Raw genomic sequence first — 26652 nt, forward strand, 5'->3', positions numbered from 1 at the left:
TTATAACTGTTGGACTACAGTTCAACAGATATTTGCACAGTCAAGTTCCAACAGGAACTTGACTGGATCAAATATCTAGTTTCTATTGAACTAGATGCAAAAAAAAAAATAAAGAAAAATAGAAAAAGAAAATAATAAAAGAAAATATAATAATATTAAATAATATATATATATATATATATATATATATATATATATATATATATATTACAGTTTACATTTTAACACTCCCCCTCAAACTTACGGTACAATGAGCGAAAGTTTGTCTAAGAGGAAGTGAAATCTGGGAGCAGCGAGAAGCTTGGTGAAGAAGTCTGCTAATTGATATTCTGATGTAACATATGGCAGATCAATGGTTCCATGTAAGTATTCCTCTCTGACATAGTGACAGTCCATCTCAATGTGTTTAGTGCGCTCATGGAATGTCCGGTTGCTTGCAATGTAGATCGCACTTTTGTTGTCACAGCACATCTTTGAAGCTTGCGTTGCTTTAACTCCCATATCCGCTAGCAATTGTCTGAGCCAAACAACCTCCATAGTAGTGGTTGCCATGGCTCTGTATTCAGCTTCGGTGGAGGAAAGAGAGACTTTTTGCTGCTTCTTGCACATCCACGAAATTAAGGTTTCACCTAGGAACACACAAAAACCAGTAGTTGAGTGTCTATTATTGGGATCACCTCCTCAGTCAGCATCAGTATATGCAATTAAATTTAATGAAGATGAACCAGACAAGAAGAGTCCTCGTGAAAGAGAGGATTTTAATTATCTAATAATACGCAAAATCGCTCCCATGTGCACGAAGGTGGGAGTATGCTGAAACTGACTGACTGTATGAACCACATGAGTTATATCTGGCCTAGTAATGGAAAGATAAGAAAGAGCTCCAACAAGCTGTCTATAAGGAGTAGGATCATCAAGAAGTTCTCCATCATCAATTTTCATTTTAACATTGACAACTTCTGGAGTGTCTACTTTCTTATCATCTGTAATTCCAGACCTGGAAACGATATCAAGAGCAAATTTAGATTGAGATATCAAATACTCCCGAGGAGAATAAGCAACTTCAATGCCTAAAAACTATTTTAATAAACCTAAGTCAGTCATTTCAAAGTGAGTTTTAAGAAGAGATTTGATATTTGCAACTCCCTGTTTGTCGCCTTCGGTGATGATCATATCGTCCACATAGAGAAGAAGAATAATGATGCCTGCATCTGATTGCTTAACAAACAAAGCAGTGTCAGTTAAACAAGGTTGAAAACCAATATCAAGCATAACATGACTAAATCGGTCATACCAGGCTTTTGGAGCCTGTTTAAGACCATAAAGAGCTTTTTCTAGACGAAGAGCTTTACCCTTAGGGATACTCATACCAGGTGGGGCTTCCATGTATACTTCTTCAACGAGATTCCCATTCAGGAAAGCATTTTTGACATCTAATTGAAAGATAGACCATGTTCTAATGGAGGCCAAGGCTATTAAAGTTCTAACAGTGGTCATACGGGCCACAGGAGCAAATGTTTCTTCATAATCGATGCCATACTCTTGGGCATATCCTTTTGCTACTAAACGGGCCTTATATCTTTCCAGGGTCCCATCACTTTTGGTTTTGACTTTGTATACCCACCTACAACCTATAGGTTTCTTACCCGAAGGAATATCTTGTATCGTCCAAGTATTGGCCTTTTCTAGTGCATCCAATTCTATTTTCATGGCTTCTATCCATTCTATATGATTTTTTGCTTGAGAATAGGATGATGGTTCAACATATGATTGTATTAATGTAATGGCGGCCCTATACGTGGGTGAAAAAGATTCATAAGACACAATTTTTTCTGGAGGTTTAGAGATTCTAGACGTTCTTCTAGGTGAGACTTCAGAGTATTTTTGTAATACACATGGAAGATTTTGCTCTCTATGTCTTGAATATTGTAGACTAACATCCCTATGGATTTGCTCTTCATTATCATCATTTTCAACAACAATAGGACTTTCATCATTGTCAAGGTCACATCTAACATCACATTCATTGGATTTTGAAGTTGGATCAATTAAAAACAAGTATTCAGTGACATCCTTGGATTTTTCAAATTCAAAGAAGCTTTCTTTTTCCAAAAAAGATACATTTCTTGACACATATAATTTGTCATTTTGAAAATCGAAACACCTGTAGCCTTTTTGATTATCAGCATATCCTAAAAAGGCACATGGGATTGCACGAGGAGAGAGTTTGTCATTTCTGTTGGTGAAAACAAAACATTTGCATCCAAAGACTCTTAATCTAGAATAATCTGGAGTTAAATTAACAAGCTTTTCTATTGGAGTTGTATTCTTTAATGAGGAAGATGACATCCTATTAATGAGGTAGGTGGCAGTTAGGACCGCTTCAGCCCAAAAACTTTTTGGAACTTGATTTGCAATTAGCAATGTCCTAGTAGTTTCCATAATGTGCCGATGTTTGCGTTCGGCTAGGCCATTCTGTTGTGGAGTGTGTGGACATGATCTTTGATGAGTAATACCATGTAAATTGAGATAGTCTTTAAATTCGTTGGACATAAATTCTCCCCCTGAATCAGTGCGAAAAACAGAAATATCATTTTGAAACTTATTTTTAACCATTTTATGAAATATTTGGAAGTTAGCAAAGACATCAGATTTATGTTTAAGAAAATAAATCCAAGTATGTCTAGAAAAGTCATCAACAAAAATGACATAATATGTATAACCACCTTTGGAAATAACTGGTGCGGGGCCCCAAACATCCGAATGTATTAACTCAAGTGGTCGTGAGGAAACAAAAGTTCTACTAAGAAATGGTAACCTTTTCATTTTGCCAAGAATGCAGTCTTTACAAGAAAAATTTTCAGAATTACAAAATTTTTCCAAACTTGGAAAATATTGAATTTTAGACAGATGAGGATGGCCAAGCCTTTTGTGCCATAAATCCAATTCTAATTTCTGAATATTATAACAAAATGCATTCTTGGGTAATTCCAAAAAGTCCATGTAATAAAGTCCTCCTTCTCTATGGCCTTCCCCAATCAGCTTCCTTGACTGGCGATCCTGTACCCAACAACCATGAGAAGAGAATGAGATATTACATCCATAATCAGATATTTGCGAGACAAATAAGAGATTCAAATTAAGTTTAGGGATATATCTAACTTCTGGGATAAAAAATCTTTTGGATTTTTGAAGATTTTCAAAACATCCTATTCCTTTTACTTCGAGAGATGTGCCATCGGCTGTAAAAACCTTTGACACACTTGAGTTATTTTTAAGACATTCGGATAGACTATTAACATTTGGGGTCATATGAAAAGAAGCACCAGAATCTAAAAGCCAAGGAAAGTTACCTGGACCGGAGAAAGATGCAACTGCCGATCCAGTTGAGGATTCAGTTGAGGAGGATACCCCTTTGAGAAGAGGTTGAAGGATTTCCATCAATTGAGCCATAGACACAGGTGCATCTTGATCTTTTGACTCAGATTCAACAGATGCAACTCTTTTTTCTTCTCTTCTTTTTAACTTTGGACATTGAGGCCTATAGTGCCCCGGTACATGACAATGATGACAAATAATTTTTCTTTTATCAAAGTCGCCGTTTTGCCTTCCAAAATGAGGCGGCTTGTAAGTACGAGTATGATTCCCCGGTGTAGATACGGCTAATACGGAGTCATCATCAACTTTTGGAGTACTTTTTAAGTCTATTTTCCTCCATAGTGAGTTCTTCTATAGTATCAACAATAGAAGGAATCTTTCCACGATGTAAAAGGGCCGATTTGGTGGATTCAAACTCCGGCCTTAGACCATTCACAAATTGATAGAAATGTTTCATATCAAGTTGCTTTTGACGAAGCTCGATGTCTTCGGCACAATGCCATTTGGGCTCAAGAAGAGCCAACTCTTCCCAAAGTTCGGACAACTCATTATAATATTCTCGAATAGTTTTATCTTTTTGAGTCATTGTCCGAACTTTATCTTGTAAATTGCATACATGTGCAATATCTTTAAGGGAATACATGTTTTTGAGGTATTCCCAAGCCTTATCGGCATGCTCAAACTTAGCTAGACTAGAACATTTTTTAATGTCTATGCTATTGATGAGCCATGACATAATTTTTGCATGCCCTATCCTCCATTCTTTCCATTTCTTTTCATAAGTGGCTAACGCCTTACTCTTCTCTTCTTCCGTTAGAGGAACCTCTTTATCACCCTCTTTCTTGGTAAGAGATAGTTTAGGTTCCAAATCGGAACCATCCACTATACCCCATAAACCTTTTCCCCAAATGTGGTGCTTCATAATCGAAGCCCACATTACATAGTTAGTATCATTTAGCTTCATAGGAATGATGGTGATCTTATCATTGTCATCCATCTTTTACAAGGGTAAGAGAGGAATAAATAGGAGGAGAGAGAGAGAAAAATAAAAAGAAAAGAAAAATAGTAAACAAAAGAATAAGAGAAGATACAAAACCAAAATTTTTTGTAGCACAAGTTTGCCTTCAAACAAATCTTCTTGAGCCAAGAACAAGGTGATGAAACACCTTTTGTAAATGTGGCACGGAAATCAAGGCGAAAGCACTTCAAGATCTAAGGGTTTCGTAGCTCTGATACCATGTAATGAAATGGTGGTCTTCAACAAATGCACAAATAACTCACAAACAAGTGTCTATTGGAGACACTACAAGCATGACCCTTGAAAGGGTATAAAAGGAAGAACACTTGAAAAATAAATAATACTTTATTCATGAACAAAATGCTTAAGAAGCATTGTCATTTACATTGAAGGGGTTCACCCCTATATATACAAAAAAGTGGGAGAGAGAGGAGAGCTCACAAAAGAGTTGGATTCCAACGTCTCTTAATATAGCTGTTGGACTACAGTCCAACAACATTTATTATTATAGCTGTTGGACTATAGTCCAACAACATTTATTATAGCTGTTGGACTACAGTCCAACAGCTATTTGCAGAGTCAAGTTCCAACAGGAACTTGACTGGATCAAATATCTAGTTTCTATTGAACTAGATGCTAAAAAAGAAAATAAAGAAAAATAGAAAAAAAAATTAATAAAAGAAAATATAATAATATTAAATAATATATATATATATATATATATATATATTACAGTTTACATTTTAACAAATATTACATGTTTTTTACTTGATCTTATATATATATATATATTAATGGTGTTATATATGATGTTTCTTATCATTGCTATCGCTACTTCATCATAAATTAAAGGCAAGCCCAAACTATCTCCAACTTTTTTCATTACAAAAGAGTATCAAATGGATGGTCGTTTCACTACCATGCAACAACTCTTCCTAACATGATAATGGCAACTTGGGTGGACCTTGTAAAAAACTATGGAGCAACCAATTATATGCATGTTCTTTGTTCTGGAAAACACTTTAGCTAAGGGCGATTTAGACATGCATGGATCACAGTCTAAATTGTGGCAAAGTTTACTGCAGTATACAACCTTAGTTGCTAGTATTATACAATGCTTTTAAACCAACTTAGATATGTGTCATCAACTGTAGCATATGGATGCATAAATCCAAACAACATCACAATCGATTTCTGCAACGAACAATGAGCTACAACAAATACTGCTTGGTTTACCTTCTTGTCTTGTCCGTATGCCTTCATTTTCTAAAAGGTTAAAACCAGTTTCCTAAAAAAATTAAGTTACCTGCTTTGTTTACTCTCTCTCTCTCTCTCTCTCTCTGGCTGAGATGCAAACATGATTACTGGGGGTTCATCTACAATGTTTTTGCTGCAGTGATGCCTCTCTATATGGCCTTGTTCTTCAATTATGGTTCTCTAAAATGGTGGAAGATCTTTACCTCTGATCAGTGCTCAGGCATAAACAGGTTTGTCACTGTCTTGGCTGTCCATCTCCTCTCCTTTCATTTCATCTTCACCAACAATCCTTATGCCATGGACTTGAAATTCATTGCTGCTGATTCCCTTCGGAAAGTAGTTATCTCGGCTGTCTTGAGGCCATGGGTATGGTTAGACAAGAATGGCAGCCTTGAGCGGATGATCACCATCTTGTAGCAAAAAAGTGATTTACTCATATAAACATGCACCTTCTCAATTGACTAACCAAGTGATTTCTTGTCGGTCACTAGGTTCTTCATTCTCCGTCTCACATTCATGGACCATCAGATCAAATAACTAATTTTGGTAATTTAGTTTATATATATATGGTCACAGCAACCTGACCATGAGTTAGAAATCATATACGTTGACCCAATTGGATTTCATAGATGGATTCAGTGTAGTCTAAATGTTAGGAACTGGTTTTTAGATTATGTTTTCTGGACACAAAATAAGATTTTTCAAGGAAATATCACATATTGTGTACCATTGATTTTTCAAGACTTGTAAAATCGTGTTTATGTGTCATAATTATACGATTCAAAACCCAGTTTCTACTAAACCAAACAAATGTAGATCATATGCACAAGGTTGGTTTTATTAAAAACAACATAGAAAATAGAAAAAAATAATTAATCGAATGTCATGGCAAACAGACTATATATATATATATATCCAGCCCTTCCTATATAAAATTTCTGGTTCCACCCTTGGTGGTGGTGGTCATAGTGGGAAAGGAGGTGGTGGGTGGAGAGGGAGGGGGACGATGGTCATTAAGAAATATTTATAATTAAATTAACTAATCCTTCCAAAGGCCTGATTGTATTTACCATTTTGATGGCTCCTTGGATGCCATATATTGTTCACATTGGCGAGAACATTCAATACTAATTCTTGAAAACTATTCCAAGCGAATCACTCGTGGTACTTAGCTTTCTAATTCTGTTTATTGAAAGTCTTACTATAGATACATGGCTATTGCTATTCTTGTAAAACTTTTCAACATATGGATGCTGGATAGAAGTAACATGAAGTATTTCTGTGACGTAGGCTAGGGACTAGCCTACACCCAACTAGCACACCTCTTTCTGCACTCAACTTTGTTTTACATATTTCTTTTTGGTTTATTAAGCACTTCAACTGGAAACCCTTTGTTGGGGATTTTGGTACTGGTACTAGCCAAAAATTCAAGTATCGTTAATGTCCTTGTTGAGGAAAGATGGGGTTCTAACAAACAGTTGACATTAGAATCTCCAAGTACCATGCTGTATACTCATGCAGCAAATTGCATAGGCATAAGCTCAAGCACTTGATAAGTTGCTTGCTAACCCTGCTTCTCAGGTCCTTCCCTTACTATTTGTCAGGTCCCACTCATTTGCTCTTGATCACCATCATCTTCAATTTGGCAACTCATTCTTCTTGTAACTATGTAGAAACATCTAATAATGGGCTTTCAGTCGCCACAGAAGTTACACCACCTTTTTGAATAAAAATGTGCTATTTGCACTTCAAAGATTGGATAATCCTCTCTGCATTGGGACATCTCCACCAGAATAAAACTGTGATGTTGTTTCCTGCTACAACATGGTGCTTGTGGCTTCCAACTTGCATTCTAAGAGATGCATATCTCTGCACCATGGCATAAGTATGTTAGAATAGCATTTGATGCTGTTGTGGCCTACACTAGTATAGTGTTGAAGGATTCCACCATGATAGTGACTGAATAAATTCATTAAGTCTCCTTGGTTTACACTCACTAGATTCCTCAAAAGTTAATGGCACTTGTTCTTAGTCCTGATTATGTTACACATTGATTAGCATGATCTGATGTTAGGCTTTTACACTTTATCCTAAAACTCATTGCTGTTTAGGGCACAGACAACTAATCCAACCAGCTTTTTTGTATTTTTCCCATATAAGCCTTTAATGATAATGAAACTGCTCGTCTCCTAAAGATTTTGTTAATCACCTTATGTATGGCAACAACTATAAACATAGAGTTCAAGATTTGGGTGTAATTTGCACTCAGTAAAATTGGTTGTGAACTTTTAAAATATCTGGGACATGCACCAGCTAAACACTTGGAGAATGAGTAGGTGCTTGCTTCCATATAACTTCATGCACTTCCATTTCCTTTTTCTCTTTGCAATTAGATTTTAGGTTTAGATGTTTAAAACTTTTTTTCGGATGTTTTCAATGAAGAATACATGTGTTGTCAGGTATCTCATATACTTGTAAGAAAAAGGGTTCAACCCTTTATTAATAGAAAATAAGCAACATCTACTATTTCATCAAACACTTCAGTGCACTGTCATTAACCCTTTTCAATGTGAAATCGATGCTCTCCCTGGTTCAAGCAACCAAAGCAACTCAACATACTAACTGTTAAAAATAGTGCAATTTGATATAGCCCTTAGACAATTGTAAAATCATTGAGTCTTTCTTTTGGAAAAAATTACCTTGAATTATCTTTGTCAAGAATGTGATGCTCAATAAAATTACTTTCAATTGTTTCATTTTCTAATGAGCAATTTAACCATGTTTTTCATCGCTTTTAACAAAAAAATTGTTAAAAATGGACATTTAGCTTCTCTTCAATATATGTATTAGGGATGCACACGAGCCGAGTTTGGGCCGTACGGCTCGGTGCAAAATATTTCTGTCCAAGCTTGGCTCAAGCTCGGAGCCAAGCTTGAATGTCTTTGTCCTGACTTGGCTCGGTTCCGAGCTGAGCTTCAAGACATTCCAAAAAAAATCAATTTTTAAAAATATTATTGAAGGTGGGTTTCGAACCCAAACCTCTCTCAAGTTTTCCAAGTGACCCACGACTAAGCCAAAGAATATATTTTAGTCATTGACACTGAAAATAATATATACATACTAAAAGTACTCTATATTAACAGCAGAAAAAGTGAAAAATGGGATTCAAACTATGAGCCTTTTGATAAAAACCAATGGCCTACCCGTTACACCGACAATAACTTGTTGAATAGAATTGCAAATATATTATATATATACTTGTATCCGAGCCTTATCGAGCCTACCAAGCTTTATCGAGCTCGGTAGGTTGATCAAGCTCAGCTCGTTTGCTCGTCTGAGCCTTAGAACCATGTTCAAGCTCGGCTCATTTTAAAGCATGTACGAGCTTGGAGCCGAGCTCGAGCCGGCTCGGTTTGTTGTGCATCCCTATATGTATGTATGTATGTTAACATTTAGTAATGTTGACCTGACCATCCAAATGAGCTGGAAATCATATGGGGGGTATTGTTGACCCAATCCGACCTGATGGTTGGATTCAGCATGGTCCAAATGGTAGGAGCCAGCTTTTGGATAATGTGTTTTCTATGAAAAAACATGATTTTATGAGCTGAGAAAATGTCGCATATTGTAGGCAGTTGATTTTTCAAGGCTTATAAAATCATGCTTACATGTCATAATCAGGCGATTCAAAAGCCAATTCCCACTAATCAAAACATGTAGATCACATCTGTACAGTTAGTTTCATGAAAAATGACACAAAAAATAAAAAAATGAAAAAGAAAACTTATTTGGACGTCATGGCGACTTGCCCAGATGTGATCCATATATATATATGTATGTATGTATGTATCTATGTCACATGGGTGCGGGTGCGGGTGCGGGTGCGGCACAATTTTAAAATTTTTGGACACGGGGACTCGGCAAAAAAAAAAAATAATATATATATATATATATATATAAAATTTTATATATATATATATAATTATATATATATAATTTTATATATATAATTTTATTTTATTTTTAAAATGCCACAGCACTGTGACTGTGACTGTGCACAGTCACAGTCTGTGACTGTGCGACTGTGCACAGTCACAGACTGTGCACTGTGCACAGTCACATACTGTGCACTGTGCACACTGCACAGACTGTGCACAGTCTGTGACTGTGCACAGTCACAGTCTGTGACTGCAGCACAGTCACAGTTTTTATATATATATTTTTAAATAAAAAATATAAAAAATTTGGTTTTTTAGGGACATTTTTGGACTCGGTCAAAGTTGACCGAGTCCAAAATGTGGACGGACTTGGCCTGGACTCGTTGACCGAGTCCGACTCGGCGTTGACCGAGTCCGGGCCGAGTCCGAAGCCGCACCCGAGTCCGCACCCGTGTCGGTGCGTGTCGACTCGGGTGCGGCACCTCCTTAGCCGAGTCCGTGTGACATAGGTATGTATGTATGTATGTATGTTTTAAACCTTGCATTCCAGATTTCCCACTTCCATTCAGTCACTATAGCCACAACACTATCCACCATCTGCTTCCTTTAAAAGAAAGTGCTTTTGCATTTACTGTCATGCTGATCTCTTCGCCTTCTCAGGGTAACTATGAGATTATTATTTGGGCTGAAATGTATAATTGAAATGTGTGAATCTCCTGGATTAGATTATAAAAATTAAGGTGATTCTTGTAAAATTTATTTCTTCAGTTCATGACGTCCTTTTTATTAAGGGAGTGGTACCTGTGGAGTCTTTACCTTCTTCAGGCACAGTCTCTTATTCAAAACTCAAATCCTGGGAATCTAAGCAACTCTCTAAAAATGTTATTTCCTTTCTTGGGGATCAGATCCACATTTATGGGAGCCATCAACGTGTGCAGTTACTTTGATGCCTTTTATATGCTGTTTCACTTCTTGTGTGGTAAAAGTTCTCTCATGGAAGCATCAACTTTCACTGGCCGACTCATCTTGCACTATTGCAGAACCACGGAGCCTTCTTTTTGTGTATTTTGATTAAATATGCATTGTATTTTAAATTCATCATTCTGCACTACTGCTTCAGTGCTTTTAAAAACTGTTATGTACTTCTTTCTCCATATTGTACCATTAATAGCTATTTTATTTTTATCTGGTTCATGCCTGTTTCTTTTGGGAATTTTCTTAGTCGCTATTTGTTTCTCTATAGTGAGTGAATCTCCCTTTGATAGACAATATTATGTTTTGTTACATTCTCTTTCTGTTGCAGTATTTAGATGAAAACAAGCAATTGATTCTGGCAATCCTGGATAACCAGAACCTTGGGAAGGTGGCTGAAGTTACTCAGTAAGTACTTTGTGACTATATGTTGGCCTTCATTTTAATATGATCATGAGTTTTGGTTCATAAGTTGTATAATGCACCTATAAACACGTAATGAACATGAACAAGGATAGGCCTTATTGGTTGTTACCACATGAAATTTGATGAGTGGCAGCTTCCCATTAACCTGAAGCTTCTCTGGGCTCATTTTTCAGTTTCTTGGAGTAGCTGTCCGCAGGTTTTGCTGTAAAAAATCCATTGTTTTGGAAATGATTTGGAATGACAATTTAGAAGAAATCTATAGGTAGTTGGTGGGCAGGTTCTGCTATGAAGATGTTGGTTACCGTCCTTACCTCTTGAGTGGACAGCACACCGAGGGGCTGGGATGGTTTCAGATAGGCCTTCTAATGTGTCCCCCTCAGAAGGATTCTTTATCTAGTATGGAAGTCCTTCCAGCTGCCCCTGATTCCGCATCCTTAGTTTTGCGGCATCGGTTTCTAATGATGGTTCGAGTGCAGTGGCCGCAGTTGTGGGAATCCAAGGTTCACTGGCCTCTGGTTGGGACAGGAAGAACTTTGATGATTCTCTATTGCCTATGATCCAATGATGAAGCAATTTTCTAATATGTTTCCACTATGGATATATCAGTCCAATGGTGTTTTTGAATCTAGTAGTCAATATGCATTAGTTGTTGTGTGCTTTCCATCTTATAATAGCAAGAATTCTGCTTCATGTGTTTCAGGTTTCACATCAATCTTTGTTCTTTTCCTAACAACATTTTATTGTGTATCAGTCCCTTGGTTCCTCATGTTAATTTGAATGCTACAAATATCAATTTGTATTGTTTGTGCTACTTGGGTTTGAAGCTTTGTTCTGGCACTCCTTGTACTAGATAGCTTTTGAATGTCACTCGAGTGTGTGTTTCTTTTTGCTCAATAAGAAGAGAGTTGGGGGATTAAGGCTCCTCCTGTATTCAATATGATTAGAATGATACTTGATTTGTCACCGATGCATTCCAGTCAGGTGGTTCAACAAGTCGAGGATTGCCCATCATGGGATACTGTAAAAAACAAACTGGATTTTGCAATTTAAAATGACCGTTGTATAGAAATGAACACAACCTTATGAATCTAGGTACAAGCCTGTCCTGACCTTCCATGATAGCCTGCATCCGACAAATCCAATAGTGATTGTTGGAACCGATTAACATTTGACTATAGGAAAGACCAACAGTCATTAACAATCTCCAACACCTCTATCTTAGGCAAAAGATGCATTATTTTGAATGATGGCCACAGACTCCCCACTGATGCTGTTTTCATCGCAGCTTGAATACCAATCCCCAAAGATAACACAAGTTGTGCTTTGACACTTGCAGTTCTCTTGTTCTAATATTTTCTGAAGTATTACTCCGGTCCATAGTTCTAAAACCCATTGATTTGTGATTGGACTCATTTGGTCTTGACTTGATATCGAGTGGGGTCAACTCAGTTACTTGGTTGGGTTTTACCAACTTCTATTTCATATGTAAAACTGATAGAAATATATTATATGGATAAAATATTGTATGCAATGGCAAAGATATCTATGATGACCATAAAAATATTAACATATAAGTAACAATTAGGTAACAGAATGGTGTAACAATTATCTAAGTATGAACAAATATGAATTGTAGTAAGTAAATTCATAATTTTTATGAGTCACCAAACTATTATATCAAGCATCACAATCAATTAAATAGTGTGATGCATAGACTTTGGCATCATATAGGACGTGATATTTTGATATCAATAAAGTAATCAAACCTCAATGTGAAAAGAAAACATCAAAATGTTAAAATAGCAAATAATAGTAATTAGAATGCTTAGAATGCTATATTTTAATAAAAATTAAAATTAGAGTAGATTCGTGCACAAATAAAACAACTAAGCTTCATTTCTACCATGATATTTTTTTGTAAATAATGTTAATCGTGTATTAGAAAAAACCTTAAAAATAAAAAAATATGAAGGCAGATATATGGATTGGATCAACCAACTGGGTTCATCCAGTAAGAAGGTCGATTTGAACAAGTCATTGGGTCAACCTATGGGTTTCTAAAACTATGCGTGGTTCGTATAACACTAACTACTTAGTGGAGGGTTATGGGTTTTAGGATGAGAACTAGCACGCGAGTTAACTGCACGACTTGAACTGGTACTCTTGACAGTTAAGAGAAAATCATGTTGAATAGGAGTGGGAAGAGTGTGTGTGTACACTAATGGACACCAACACAATTGACATAGAAAGGCCAGCCATCATCAATGAATCTGGTTGAGGAATAGAAAATCTTGGTGGAGTGTCCAGGTTAAGTTGAACACGTCAAAGGAGTTGTACTGGGTTTGACAAATATTCTGGAGACTGATGTCCAGTCTCCCTTGAAAGGAAAAGAATCAAGAGCATCGAACCAAATGTTGATGACTTGACTGACAGCAAGATGCAGACCTGGTAGGTGTACTGGGTTTGATAAACATATTCTGGAGTCTGGTGTCCAGTCTCCCTTGGAATCAGGAGCATTGAACCAAATGTTGATGACTTGACTGACAGCAAGATGGAGACCCAGGTAGGTCTCCACACTCTATATCCAGGCAACATGTTATGGTGCCTAGTAATTGTAGGAAGTGTTATATAATTGGTAACGGCTACTTACTGGAATAATGTCATGCACAGATTGGCTGATGGCTGTGCCTGAACCACCTGTGAATTTGACCTGCCTTTTGACCCAGGTCAACACAACAAAAAAGGAGACAATGTTTGGGTTGGGTCAGGGTTGGACCCCACCCAACGCATACCCGCACCACGTCTGGTACCCTTACTTGTCCGACCATGTCGACAAGGGTACGGCTGGAGATATGCTGTGTGTATGTGACATAGAGTCTGTGTTACATAGCATAGGAGTAACATAACTTAATACAACCTTCATACTTAATTGCCTTCTACATGAAGCAGCCACCATTTTCAACTTGCACCTCTATACTTGGAAGTGGTATAACATTAAGGGGGACTTCAATATAAATCCAGTTATATAATATTCATGTCATGGTTTCATTGTGCAAGCTGATATCTAATAGTTGACCCTTGAGGTGTTTGGCGACTCTGTCAAACAATTTTCGTCAATCAAAGTTTGTCCAACTAGAAGCCATGTCCAAAGAGGAATTCTGGTTAGATACCTCCAACTTGAGGGTTAAACTAGGAGTCCATCGGTTAACAACTGGTGTACGATGGGTCACATGCCAAGCCACACGTTGCATAGTTAACTGCATATTTTCTTCATTTGTAGCACGAATAAGAAACAATCCATGTCACATGGGTGCCGGTGCGGGTGCGGGGATTCGGCACTTCCAAAAAACCCGGGTGCGGGGGTGCGGCAGGGCCAAAATTATATATATATATATATATATATATATATATATATATATATATATATATATATATATATATATATATATATATATATATATATATATATATATATATATATATATATAGGGTGTCCGGGGGTTCCCTCCGGCGTGGGTCCCGCTGCGCGGTCAGTGGGCGGGGGTCCAGGCAGATTCATCATAAGAAAAACCATACTCAAACTCGATAAAAACTACATGAACCAGACTCAGGCCATACCGGATAAACTACTATTTTTTATCATATTTACATTAAGAAATTGCGAGTCTTAATCGAAACACAGGTCGGGTCTGGGTCTGACATAAAATTTCACAAACTATACTGGGATTAATCGAATCTTCGGGTCTGAATCCGAATCTTAATCAGGTCACCATACATGACCTTATAAGGCTTGGTACGGGTCAGGTCCGGGTAAACCCGACCCGTTGATACCCCTAATCTTGACACTCAAAAGCTTCAAACAGTGTGCAAAATAAATGAATAAGATAAGAAAGCTAAATCGACAACTTCGTCTTTTAATAATTCAACCCTCGGCACACTTTTCGGGTTCATCGCGTACACGCTGCAGGACAGGCCTAGACCGATAGGAAACAGTAGACGCCTCTCTCTCTGCCCATTTCGTCTGTGCGTTCAGAAGAAAAATCAGGTTAACAGAGGGAGCATATGTTAAATGGAGGCTCCTTAAAACCATCATGAGCAGCAGCAACACCCGCAATGGAAATCTCACATCGAAGAAGACCAGAGCTTTCTGCCCCCTGCAAAAGCCCCTCGACTCGCATCACCACGAGATGCGGTTCGCCTCTCTGCAGGTATTTCTTCTTCCCTTCTACCTACCTAACAATAACAAAGAAGGATAAGAAACACATCACTCGTTGGTTCAAAACTTTTCTTCATCCTTTTTGTGTTTTTGTTCCGGAAATTTTTTTTTTAAACCCCCCCCCCCCAAAAAAATGAACCAAAATGACCCTGGGTGCGGTCAACGCACCCAGGGTCGGGTTGACCACACCCGGTGCCGCACCCGTGTCGAGTCACGTCGACGCGGGTGCGGCACTCTGCTAGCCGAATCCCTGTGACATAGGAAACAATCCATTCTTAAGCACAGGAAAGCAAATCCCAGTTATAGAAGGCCATAAAGTTCAGAGTGTTAAAATATATCTCGATCTTGTAATACAATATATATTACATATACATGTATATTATATATGTATATGTATATACTTATTTATATATATAAAATATGTATTTTCTCTTATTAGCCGTAGGGATAGTGTAGACATTTTCTTTGTATTTTTGCGCATATTCACATTACGAATATGCATGTATTTTTTATTCTTTTCTTTTCTTTTATTTCCTTTTTATTCTTTTTTTCTCTCTTTGACTTTTTGACCCACCTTGGGGGGCCTAACCATGTAGTCGTTGGGCCCTTCTAACGGTCACAATTGTGACCGTTGGAGGGGCTCCAACGGCTACAGGTTGGCCCCTTCAAGGCCTCTCTAAATGTATAAATAGGGGCTTCCTCCCCTTGTAAATGAGTGGGTTTTGGGACTATAGCCCAACCTTTTTTGATGCTTATGAATCTTATGAGTGCATTTGCACATTTGTGAGTTTGTGTATTGTGTATAAGTGTTTCGTGTTCTTGTTGTGCGTATGTGCACGCATTCGTTTCCAAGAATAGTGTACTTTTGATTGAAGTATCTTGTTGAAGATACTTTCACATGGTATCAGAGTCTCGTTTGAAGGAGGATCATGCATTTCTTCTCTTTTGAGTCCCTCGAAAAATGTGCCTTCAAGCTATTGGAGTTTGGAGTGGATCATCTCCTTCGGGCAACATTTTAGAAGCCTCTTTTGTCAAGAAAGAGTTGAAAAGCCTTTGAGGTACGTGTTGTTTCTCATAATCTCTCCTCTAATCGGTGAAAAAGACTTCCATTTTTCTCTTGGGTTCAAACTCAATGGGTCCAACTATCATGTTTGAGCCGGTAACATGGAAGCTCACATCAAAGGAAAAGGGCTTTGGGGATATGTCCAAGGCTTGATTCTCGAACCGGAACCCAAGATAACTTCAATAGAAGGAGAGATAAAGATTCTTGAAGGAGATGAAAGAACCAAAGCCCTTGAAGAATATACGAAAAAGCATGAAGAATGGGAAATGAGAAATTTTAAAATCCTCTCTTGGATATTTTTATCCGTAGAAACGAGAATCAATGCAAATATCATAAAGTTCAAAAAGGCTTCTCAAGCATGGGAATATCTTGAGAAAATGTATACTTCTAGGGATTTATCCCATAAATACTATCTCCAAAAGAGAGTGCTAACACTTGAACAAGAAGAAATGTCTATTAGAGAGTACTTTGCCGAGCTCTCTTATATTTGGGATGAGCTTGTTATGCTCGAACCCAAATGGAGTGGTGAAGCCATAGAGCTTCGTCACAAACAATTGGAAGAAGATAGATTTTTCAATTTCTTGAATGGGCTTAGGCCCAAATTCGAACAAATCCGGTCTTCTCTTTTATCCGCCTTCTCTTCTCTCCCTCTTGAAGATGTATTAACTAAATTAAGTGGGGAAGAAACTCGGATGAGTATAAGCAAGAATAACCCAAGTGTTTTAGCCACACCTTCCAATAATAAAGATAATGAAGGTGTAAATGCCGTTTCAAGACCAGGGAACAACTTAAAGACATACAAGCCTCCTCATTTCAAAAATCAAAATCCAAGTGGACAAGGAGGAAGAAGGGATTATAGCAAGCTTAATTGCTACTTTTGCAAAGAACCGGGGCACATCAAACCCATGTGTCCAAAGTTAAAGAAGCTTATTGCCATGGCTACTATATCTCAAGAAGGCCCATCATCTTCAAATGGAGCTCTATCTCTTCAACAAATCGTAGAAGCTCTTCAACCCCTTCTAAAAGGGGTCACTTTCGGTGCGGCCATGTCAACCTCCTTTTCTCCCGGTATGACTTCTTGGCTTTTGGATTCGGGTGCTTCTTTTCATATGACTCCAAGTTTTAATTCTTTTTCCGAGTATAAAAGAATCCCCTTCCATCCTTTGTTTCAACCGCGGATGGAATGTCTCTTGAAGTAAAATGAACGGGTAACTTTGAAAAACAAAGATTTTTTATTCCAAAAATTAGATTTATACCCAAATTGAACTTAAATTTACTTTCCGTTTCTCAACTCTCGGATCATGGGTGTGATAAAATTCTCATCTAATAAATGTTGGATACAGGATCGTCAGTTCGGGAGATTGATTGGGGAAGACTCTAGGAAGGGTGATCTTTACTATGTCGATTCCCTTCAAGTTCCCAAGAATCCTTTTTGTAATGTTGTCCAAAAAGATATTAATGTGTAGCACAAAAGACTTGGACATCCAAATATTGTAAAAATTTTTCATTTGCCTTTTGTCAAAAGTTTATGCAAAAGTGATTTCAGTTGTAATGATTGTATATTTGGGAAAATGAAAAAATTACCTTTCCTTCAAAGATCTATGTTTACATCTAGACCGTTTGAAATTGTTCATTTTGATGTATGGGGCCCGACACTGGTTTTATCAAAAGGTGACTTTGCTTATTATGTTATTTTTATTGACGACTATACGAGATATTGTTGGATTTATTTTCTTAAACACAAATATGAAGTTTTTTCAACTTTTAAAACCTATCATATGATGATTAAGAATCAGTTTAATGGGAATCTCAAAATTTTTAAAACTGACTCAGGAGGAGAATACCTTTTAAATGATTTCAAAAACTACCTTGAAAATTATGGTATTCTTCACTAAAGATCTTGCCCAAAAATCCCTCAACAGAATGGGTTAGCCGAAAGAAAACATATACATATAATAGAGACAACCCGAACTTTGTTGGTCTCTCAAAACATCCTAAAAGGTTTTTGGGCTGAAGCTGCTCTTGCATCTGTCTATCTTATAAATTGGTTACTCTAAAAATTTGAACAATATCTCGCCTTTTGAAAAACTCTATACTAAAGAACCTGACTACAATTGATTAAGAATATTTGGTTGTAAATGCTTTGTTCTTACTGATAAGAACGATAAGTTCTCACCTAAAGCAATTCCCTGTTCTTTTCTTGGATATTCCGAAACCCAAAGGGGGTTTCATTGTTATGATATCAAGAATGATAAGCTGTATGTTTCCAGAAATGTGCGTTTTCTAGAAAATGTTAATGGTTTTGAAACAGGTGAATCCCTTGAAGATAACATGGATTATTCTTTCCTATTTGAAATGTTAGCTCATGATGATGTCAATGAGGATAGTGATGATTACTCTGCTCCTAATGACATCAATGAGAATGAAGATAGTTCCCCTCCTCTTCCCTTGGTACCTCAACATAGTAATAAAGAAGGTTTAAGAGAACCCATAACATATACCCATAGAGATAGAAGTAATTTCAGGAGTGCTATTGAAAAATACAGTGAACCTAGTAGTTCTAACTCAGCAAATAATCATCTACGAAGAACTGAGATAAGTAGAAGAGTACCCTCTAGGTTTGTCTCATTTGATTCTTTTTCACCCAGATATAGGGCTTGTCTTAGCGCTATCCACTCTTACTTTGAACCAAGGAATTTTGAGGAAGCTAACAATCGTATACAATGGCAAGATGCTATGCAAAATGAACTCACTTCTCTTAGGAAAGCAGAGACATGGGAATTCCGAACTCTACCTGTGGGAAAGAAAACCATAGGCTGTTGTTGGGTATTTAAGGTTAAAACTAAGAGCGATGGATCTCTGGAAAGATACAAAGCTCGCTTAGTAGCTAAAGGGTATAGTCAATAGTATGGAATTGACTATGAAGAAACCTTCGCGCCCGTTGCCCGAATGATAACTGTTCGATGTTTCATTTCTGTTGCATCTATCAACAAATGGAGCATGTCTGAATGGTGATTTGAATGAAGAGGTTTACATGGATGCTCCACCTGGAATGGGGACTCCCAAAGGGAAGGTACTTCGCCTTAGGAAAGCTCTTTATGGCTTAAAACAAGCTCATAAGGCTTGATATAATAGGTTTAACTTTGTAATGATAGAAAATGGTTTTTCATCTTGCTTTACTGATACTGCTTTATTCGTTAAAAAATCTAATGCAGAGATTGTTATTTTGCTTTTATATGTGGATGATATGCTTATAACCGGAAGTGATTCTAAAGGGGTTAAAAGCATAAAATCAATTTTAAAGGATAAGTTTGAAATGTCTGACTTGGGTTTTCTAACTTATTTTTTGGGTATTGAAGTAGCTTACTATCATAGAGGGTTTTTTTTGTCTCAAGCTAAGCTTGTATTTGAGATTATTGATAGGTCAGGTATTACTGATGATAAGGTTTGTGAAACTCCTGCTATAGTAGGAGCTAAAATGAAAATTGATGATGGTATTCCTCTCTCCGATCTTACTCCCTATAGACAGCTTGTAGGATCATTTATTTATCTGAGTATTATCAGACCAGATATCTCACATGCAGTTCATACAACAAGCCAGTTTCAGCATGCACCCACCTCCATGCACATGAGTGTCGTCTTACGGGTTGTAAGATACATAAATGGTACTTTAAATAAGGGAGTTTTCTTGTCCTCTTCCTCTGATTTAAAATTAATTGCATATACTGATTCTGATTGGGGAGGTGACTCAAATAACCGTCACTCTACCAGTGGTTTTTGTGTATTTTTAGGAGACTCACTGATCTCATGGAGATGTAAGAAGCAGCAAAAAGTGTCTCTATCATCAACTGAAGCCGAATATCGTGCCATGGTAACTACTACCATGAAAATTGTATGGATTCATCAGTTACTGAAAGATATGAGGATCTCAATTGAAGGGCCTACCAAGCTATGCTGTGACAACAAAAGTGCAATATATATTGCTAAGAATCACACTTTTCATGGGCATACCAAACACATAGAGATGAATTGTCACTATGTTTGTGAGGCGTATTTTCAAGGAGTCATTGACCTTCCATATGTCATGTCAGAATATCAGTTGGCGGACTTCTTCACTAAAGCTTTATGCGCTCTGCGCTTCAATTTTCTTCTAAGCAAACTCTCGGTCATCCTGCCTTAAGTTTGAGGGGGGTGTTAAAATATATCTCGATCTTGTAATACAATATATATTACATATACATATATATTATATATGTATATGTATATACCTATTTATATATATAAAATATGTATTTTCTCTTATTAGCCGTAGGGGTAGTTTAGGCATTTCCTTTGTATTTTTGCGCATATTCACATTACGAATATGCATGTATTTTTTATTCTTTTCTTTCCTTTTATTTCCTTTTTATTCTTTTTTTCTCTCTTTGACTTTTTGACCCACCTTGGGGGGCCCAACCATGTAGTCGTTGGGCCCTTCCAACGGTCACAATTGTGACCGTTGGAGGGGCTCCAACGGCTACAGGTTGGCCCCTCCAAGGCCTCTCTAAATGTATAAATAGGGGCTTCCTCCCCTTGTAAATGAGTGGGTTTTGGGACTATAGCCCAACCTTTTTTGATGCTTATGAATCTTATGAGTGCATTTGCACATTTGTGAGTTTGTGTATTGTGCATAAGTGTTTCAAGTGTTCTTGTTGTGCGTATGTGCACGTATTCGTTTCTAAGAATAGTGTACTTTTGATTGAAGTATCTTGTTGAAGATACTTTCACACAGAGTTGCTCAAATTTAAACTCCACACATTCTTTATTGATATCACCAAACAGGTTTTATCAGCGGTCTCCCGCACTCGGATGGTCTAGTCACCTCCATCCTCATGGGTAGGAATGTTTCCCACCATCAATGTACAAGTTCGCACTGGCAAACTCTAGGAGATGAGGGAGGGGTCACAACATCAAGCCTTGGTACCCCTTGATAAGGGGGTTGTCCATTGCTTTTCGCTTTCATTATCCAATAACATTCTTGTGTTCATAAGGTCTAGATTTGAATAGATTCTTGCAAAAACATTCAGCCATGACTGGTTATTTCTGGTTTTATGTTCACATTAGTATAAAAGGTGGTCCTTTAACAAAGTTCACCTTTTGAGTTATATTGTATTTAATATACTTACTAAGTATATTGATGGAGTTGTTTCGATCTTGATATCATTAATAATATCGGAAACTGCTTTCGTATAATCTTGATTAAGGATATGGTTGATGTTATGCGACACAAAAGGGGTTATTTCTGTTGGTGGAATTGTTCAGCTTAAAAATATCCATGTATTTTCATTGACAGAATAGAGAACTCATTACTTTATGCTGGTGTGTTCTAGCCAACAAAACAACTTGCCAGCCTTGCCATGATGTCTAGTCTCATCACCATGCATGCCGTTACAATTATATCAATCTCCAGTTTTTCCCTCCAAATGCATCTCTCTCTCTCTCTCCCCATTTAACTCTTCACTCTTTTTCTTCAGCCTGACACCTGCTGTTAGTGGATTGTGCTTGAACTCTTCATTTAGAACATGTTCCTTCAATAGCCTGAGGTTCCTGTTACGATATATAATATCATATTGTATTTGTTGTATATACATGAGCTAAGTCACAGGGACTCGGCAAAGCAGGTGCCACACCCGCGTCGATGCGGGTGCGGTCAACACGACCCTGGGTGCGGTCAATGCACCTAGGGTCGTTTTCGTCCAATTTTTTTACCTAATCCTCTCCTCTCCCGCGCAGTTTCGCTCTCTCGCTCGCCTCCTCTCCTCCCGACGTCTCGCAGGGGAGCCCGACGCTACCTCCTCCTCTCCCTCGTCGCAGGTACCCTCTCGCTCTCTTGTTGGGTCGACAGGGGAGGGGCCGAGCCTCCCTCCCTGCTCCCTCTCGCTCTCTTGTTGGGTCAGTGGGGGTGGGGCCAAGCCCCCCTCTCTGCTCCCGCTCGCTCTCTTGTTGGGTCGGCAGGGGAGGGGCCGAGCCCCCCCTGCTCCCTTTCGTTCTCTTGTTGGGTCGGCAGGGGAGGGGCTGAGCCCCCTCCTTGCTCCCTCTGATTTCAGGGAGGGGCCGAGCCCCTCGCTGTTTTCGGCAGTGGAGGGGCCGAGCCCCCCACTCTGCTCCCTCTGATTTTAGGGGAGGGGCCAAGCCCCTCCCAAGAAAAAATTTCTTCCGGAGGGCGCTGCCCCCCTACGACCCCCCTGGACCCCTACCCGCTGAACGCGCAGCGGGACCCGCACCGGGGGGGGGGGGGGGAGCCCCCGAAATCCCCAGTAAGGGCAAAAACTTTTTTTTACACATATATATATATATATATATATTTTACATTTTTTCCCAGCCGTATCCCCGCACCCAAGGTTTTTGAAAGTGCCGCACCCACACCCACACCCACACCCACACCCACACCCGCACCCGCACCCGCACCCGCACCCATGTGACATAGTACATGAGTATACTTGGGTATACTTATTGGTATTTCTTTTTGTATTCTTTCTTTTGTACTTAAGGTATACTTTTGATATACCTATTGGTTTTTGTCCTTAGTAGTGTAAGTAGACTTAATAGGATAGAATAATTATTTCTCATTTGTTGCATGTATTTTTCAGTCATTATTTAAATTACTGATTTTTGTATTTTAATTTTTTGTTTTCTATTTATTATTTTTCTTTGTTTTTGGTCAAATTAGGTTGACCAAAAAGCGGCTACTTGGAGGGGGTCCAACTATTCGTTGGACCTCCCTCCAACTAGCCATCCCTCTCCCTCTTGTATATATAAGTGCGTGGGTGTGTAAGTGAATGTGAGAGAGGATGGATGTATATTGAGTGTGTGCATGAGTGTTGTAGTGAGGTTTTGCTTGTATATTTTTTTTTGTGTTTATTTCACATCAATAAAATATTTAATTTTTTATATCTTGTTTCTTCTCATTTTTTTGCATGAACTTATTGTATCTAGCCAAATGCATTTGGATTTCATATATGTTATTATTTTTAGTTTCTTGTGTCTCGGGTTCTGTGCTACTTCATGACATGGTATCAGAGCCAAGAAAAATTTCTTGGTATTTTTCCTCTTTGGGTCTTGGGACTCTTTGGTTTGAGTTCGTGCGTCGTGAAGAAATCATGATCAATGTATGGCTTGGATTCAAGGGAGATCTTAACCCGATATCTATCTTAAATCGTTATATATATGGTTATTTTTACATGAGTTGTCTATCTCATGCATTATGCAAATGATAAAACACTCATTTTCTTATCAATGAAAAATTATTTATTATTTTTTAAAGCTCTTTCGTTGAAATTTCTTTGTTTTATGCTTGTTAATTAGCATATGATTGAGCTATTTGAATTCTGTTTGGTATATGGGGTTATTTTTAAAACCCTTAAATGTTTTTTTCAAATTTATTGTTGGATTTAATTGCATTCATATTTGTGCTAATTTAAAAAATTTATTAAATGTTTTTATAAGGTTTATAATATTTATTTGATTTTATGAAATGATATTTATACATGTGTGTGTGCTTCCATCTTATCTAGTTTGAATCTTAGGGTTTTGAACTCTCTTTATTTAATGTGTACGTGTGTGATCGAGTATTCTTGAACATGTGTTTATAGCACTTAGATGCTTTATTCAAGTACCTCGTGGTTATGAATGTCAAAGCATGTCTTTGTGTATATGACCTAAATGTATAAATTATTTAGGCAATGAAAATGAATGTGAAGCATGATATTTTTGAGGTTCTATGTATGTTTGAATCGTGCTTGCCCTGTGATTTGAACGTATAGTTCAAGGAACCTTCTGTAATGAAAAGAGGCGGAAGCACCAATAGGGCAAAAAGTCACTCTTTAAGAGTGACTACTAGAGCCAAGAACACACACCAAATGTGCACACACAAAACTCTCAAATATAGAAAATGACTTAAAGTCATAAGTTGGATTTATTGAAGAAAGGAAGAGAAGGGTGTAAAAACCCATGCTTACAAGAGGAGAATACCTCCTCTATTTATAGAGGAGGGAGGCTCTAAAAAGGAACCACAAGGGGGCTCCCTTGTAGTCGTTGGGAGCCCCAACGGTCAGAAATCAGACCGTTGGAGCCCCAACGACTACAAGTGTGGGGCCCCTTGTGGTCATTACAAAAGGTAAAAAATAAAAGAAAAAAAGTAAAAGAAAAAAGGAAAAAAGTAAAAAAGAAAAAATAGAAAAGTACATTGGTGGTTTTACAATAATACCCCTATCGGGTATTTCACTAGAAGAAATAGTATATATACATATATGTATATATATACTTATATATATATACGGATGTATATATATATAAGTATATGTATATATATATATACATATTTTAACACGCCCCCTCAAACTTTACGGGGAGAAGACCGAAAGTTTGCTGAGGAACATAAATCGTGGAGTTGGAAGCGCCTTGGTGAAGAAGTCAGCCAGTTGATACTCTGAAGTGACATATGGCAATGTGATGGTCCCTTTGAGATATTCGTCTCGAACATAATGGCAATCCATTTCGATATGCTTGGTCCGCTCATGAAAGGTGTGATTGCTGGCAATGTATATCGCACTCTTGTTATCACAACAGAGCTTGGTGGGAGTGAAAATGGGAATGCCCATGTCACCATGAAGACTTCTGAGCCATACAATTTCCATAGTTGTCATCGCCATAGCCCGATATTCAGCTTCAGTAGATGATAATGATTGCATCTCCACGAGATGAGTGATTCACCTAAAAAATACAAAGACCCGTAATTGAGATTCGATCATTGGGATTTCCTCCCTAGTCAGCATAAGTAAAAACAGTCAATTCAAGAGATGAGGAAGATGATAAGAAGAGTCCCTTGGAGATGGTATGTTTGATATAGCGCACAATTCTCATTACGGCTGCCATATGAACCGTGGTAGGTGCGTGCTGAAACTGACTTGCTGCATGAACCGCATGAGCTATGTCAGGACGGGTGATGGATAGATAGGTGAGGGATCCAATTAATTGACGGTAGGGAGTTGGATCTTCAAAAAGAATACCATCTTCAAGTCTTAGTTTCGCATTGATCACTTCGGGAGTCTCAACTTTCTTTTCATCAGATATTCCTGATTTGGTACAAATTTCTGCAGCTAACTTCATTTGAGATAAGATGTATCCTCGTGCAGAATAAGCCACTTCAATTCCTAAAAAATATCTCAAATAACCAAGGTCAGACATATCAAAAGTATCTTTTAGTATAGACTTAACATCATTTACTCCCTTTTTGTCATTCCCAGTGATGATCATATCATCAACATACAATAGAAGCATAATCATTGAGTCACCTGTCATTTTAACAAAAAGAGCAGTGTCAGTATAGCAAGAAGAAAAACCTAAATTGATTAATACATTACTAAACCTGTCATACCAAGCTTTAGGAGCTTGCTTAAGTCCATATAAAACCTTTTTTAATTTTAAAACTTTTCCATTTAAATTCATACCTGGAGGTGGTTCCATATAAACTTCTTCATTTAAATTACCATTCAAGAAGACATTTTTAACATCAAGTTGAAAGATTGACCATTTTTTAACAGAAGCTATAGCAATAAGGGCTCGAACACTAGTCATTTGAGCAACTGGGGCAAAAGTTTCATCATAGTCTACCCCATACTCTTGGGCATATCCTTTGGCTACTAACCTAGCCTTATATCTTTCTAATGAACCATTACTCTTAGTTTTTACTTTAAACACCCATCTACATCTAATGGGTTTCTTGCCATTGGGAGGATCAATGATTTCCCAAGTTTGCGCCTTTTTAAGGGCATTAAGTTCAAGCTCCATAGCTTCATTCCAATGAGCATATTGTTTAGCATCATTGTAATGAGATGGTTCATGAAAGGAGTGAAGAACAAGTAGACATGCTCGATAATTAGGAGAAAAAGAGTCATAAGAAATAAATCTATTTGGTATCTTGGGAATGCGATTTGATCTTCTTTGAGAGGTTTCTTCTATCGACTCACTTTGAGAAAATCTTTCAAGGGCACAAGGAGGATTTCTTTCATTCCTTCTAGAGTAGACTTGTATTTGTCTTGAAGCATTTTCTTCTAAGTTTTGATTATTTGAATGTTTAACAAGATCTTCATTAAGAGGTTCACTAGGATCAACATGATCATCTATGATGTTTTCTTGAGGTAACAAGTCAAATAAAAAAGAATAGTCAATATTTTCATTTGGTTGATGCGAAAAACCATTTTCTTTTTCGAGGAATGTGACATCTTTTGAGATATAAAGTTTATTCTTAAGAATGTCAAAGCATCGATATCCTTTTTGTTTTTCGCCATATCCCAAGAAAATACATTCAATAGCCCTAGGAGAAAGTTTATCATTTTTGCGAGTT

At 37.6% G+C, this 26652-nt stretch overlaps 1 protein-coding gene across 1 annotated transcript in view; it reads left to right on the forward strand.

Annotated features, from left to right (window-relative positions):
* LOC149828378 (GRF1-interacting factor 3-like) overlaps positions 1 to 26652 on the forward strand; it is a 50006-nt gene that overhangs the window by 13019 nt on the left and 10335 nt on the right. The window contains exon 2 of the mRNA XM_090016831.1: positions 10895 to 10971. Coding sequence (XP_089872957.1) covers positions 10895 to 10971 — 77 coding nt within the window. The remainder of the gene's footprint in view (positions 1 to 10894; positions 10972 to 26652) is intronic.

Source organism: Nuphar pumila, chromosome 9 (assembly GCF_984573655.1).
Source record: "Nuphar pumila chromosome 9, dmNupPumi1.hap1.1, whole genome shotgun sequence".
Classification (NCBI taxonomy): domain Eukaryota; kingdom Viridiplantae; phylum Streptophyta; class Magnoliopsida; order Nymphaeales; family Nymphaeaceae; genus Nuphar; species Nuphar pumila.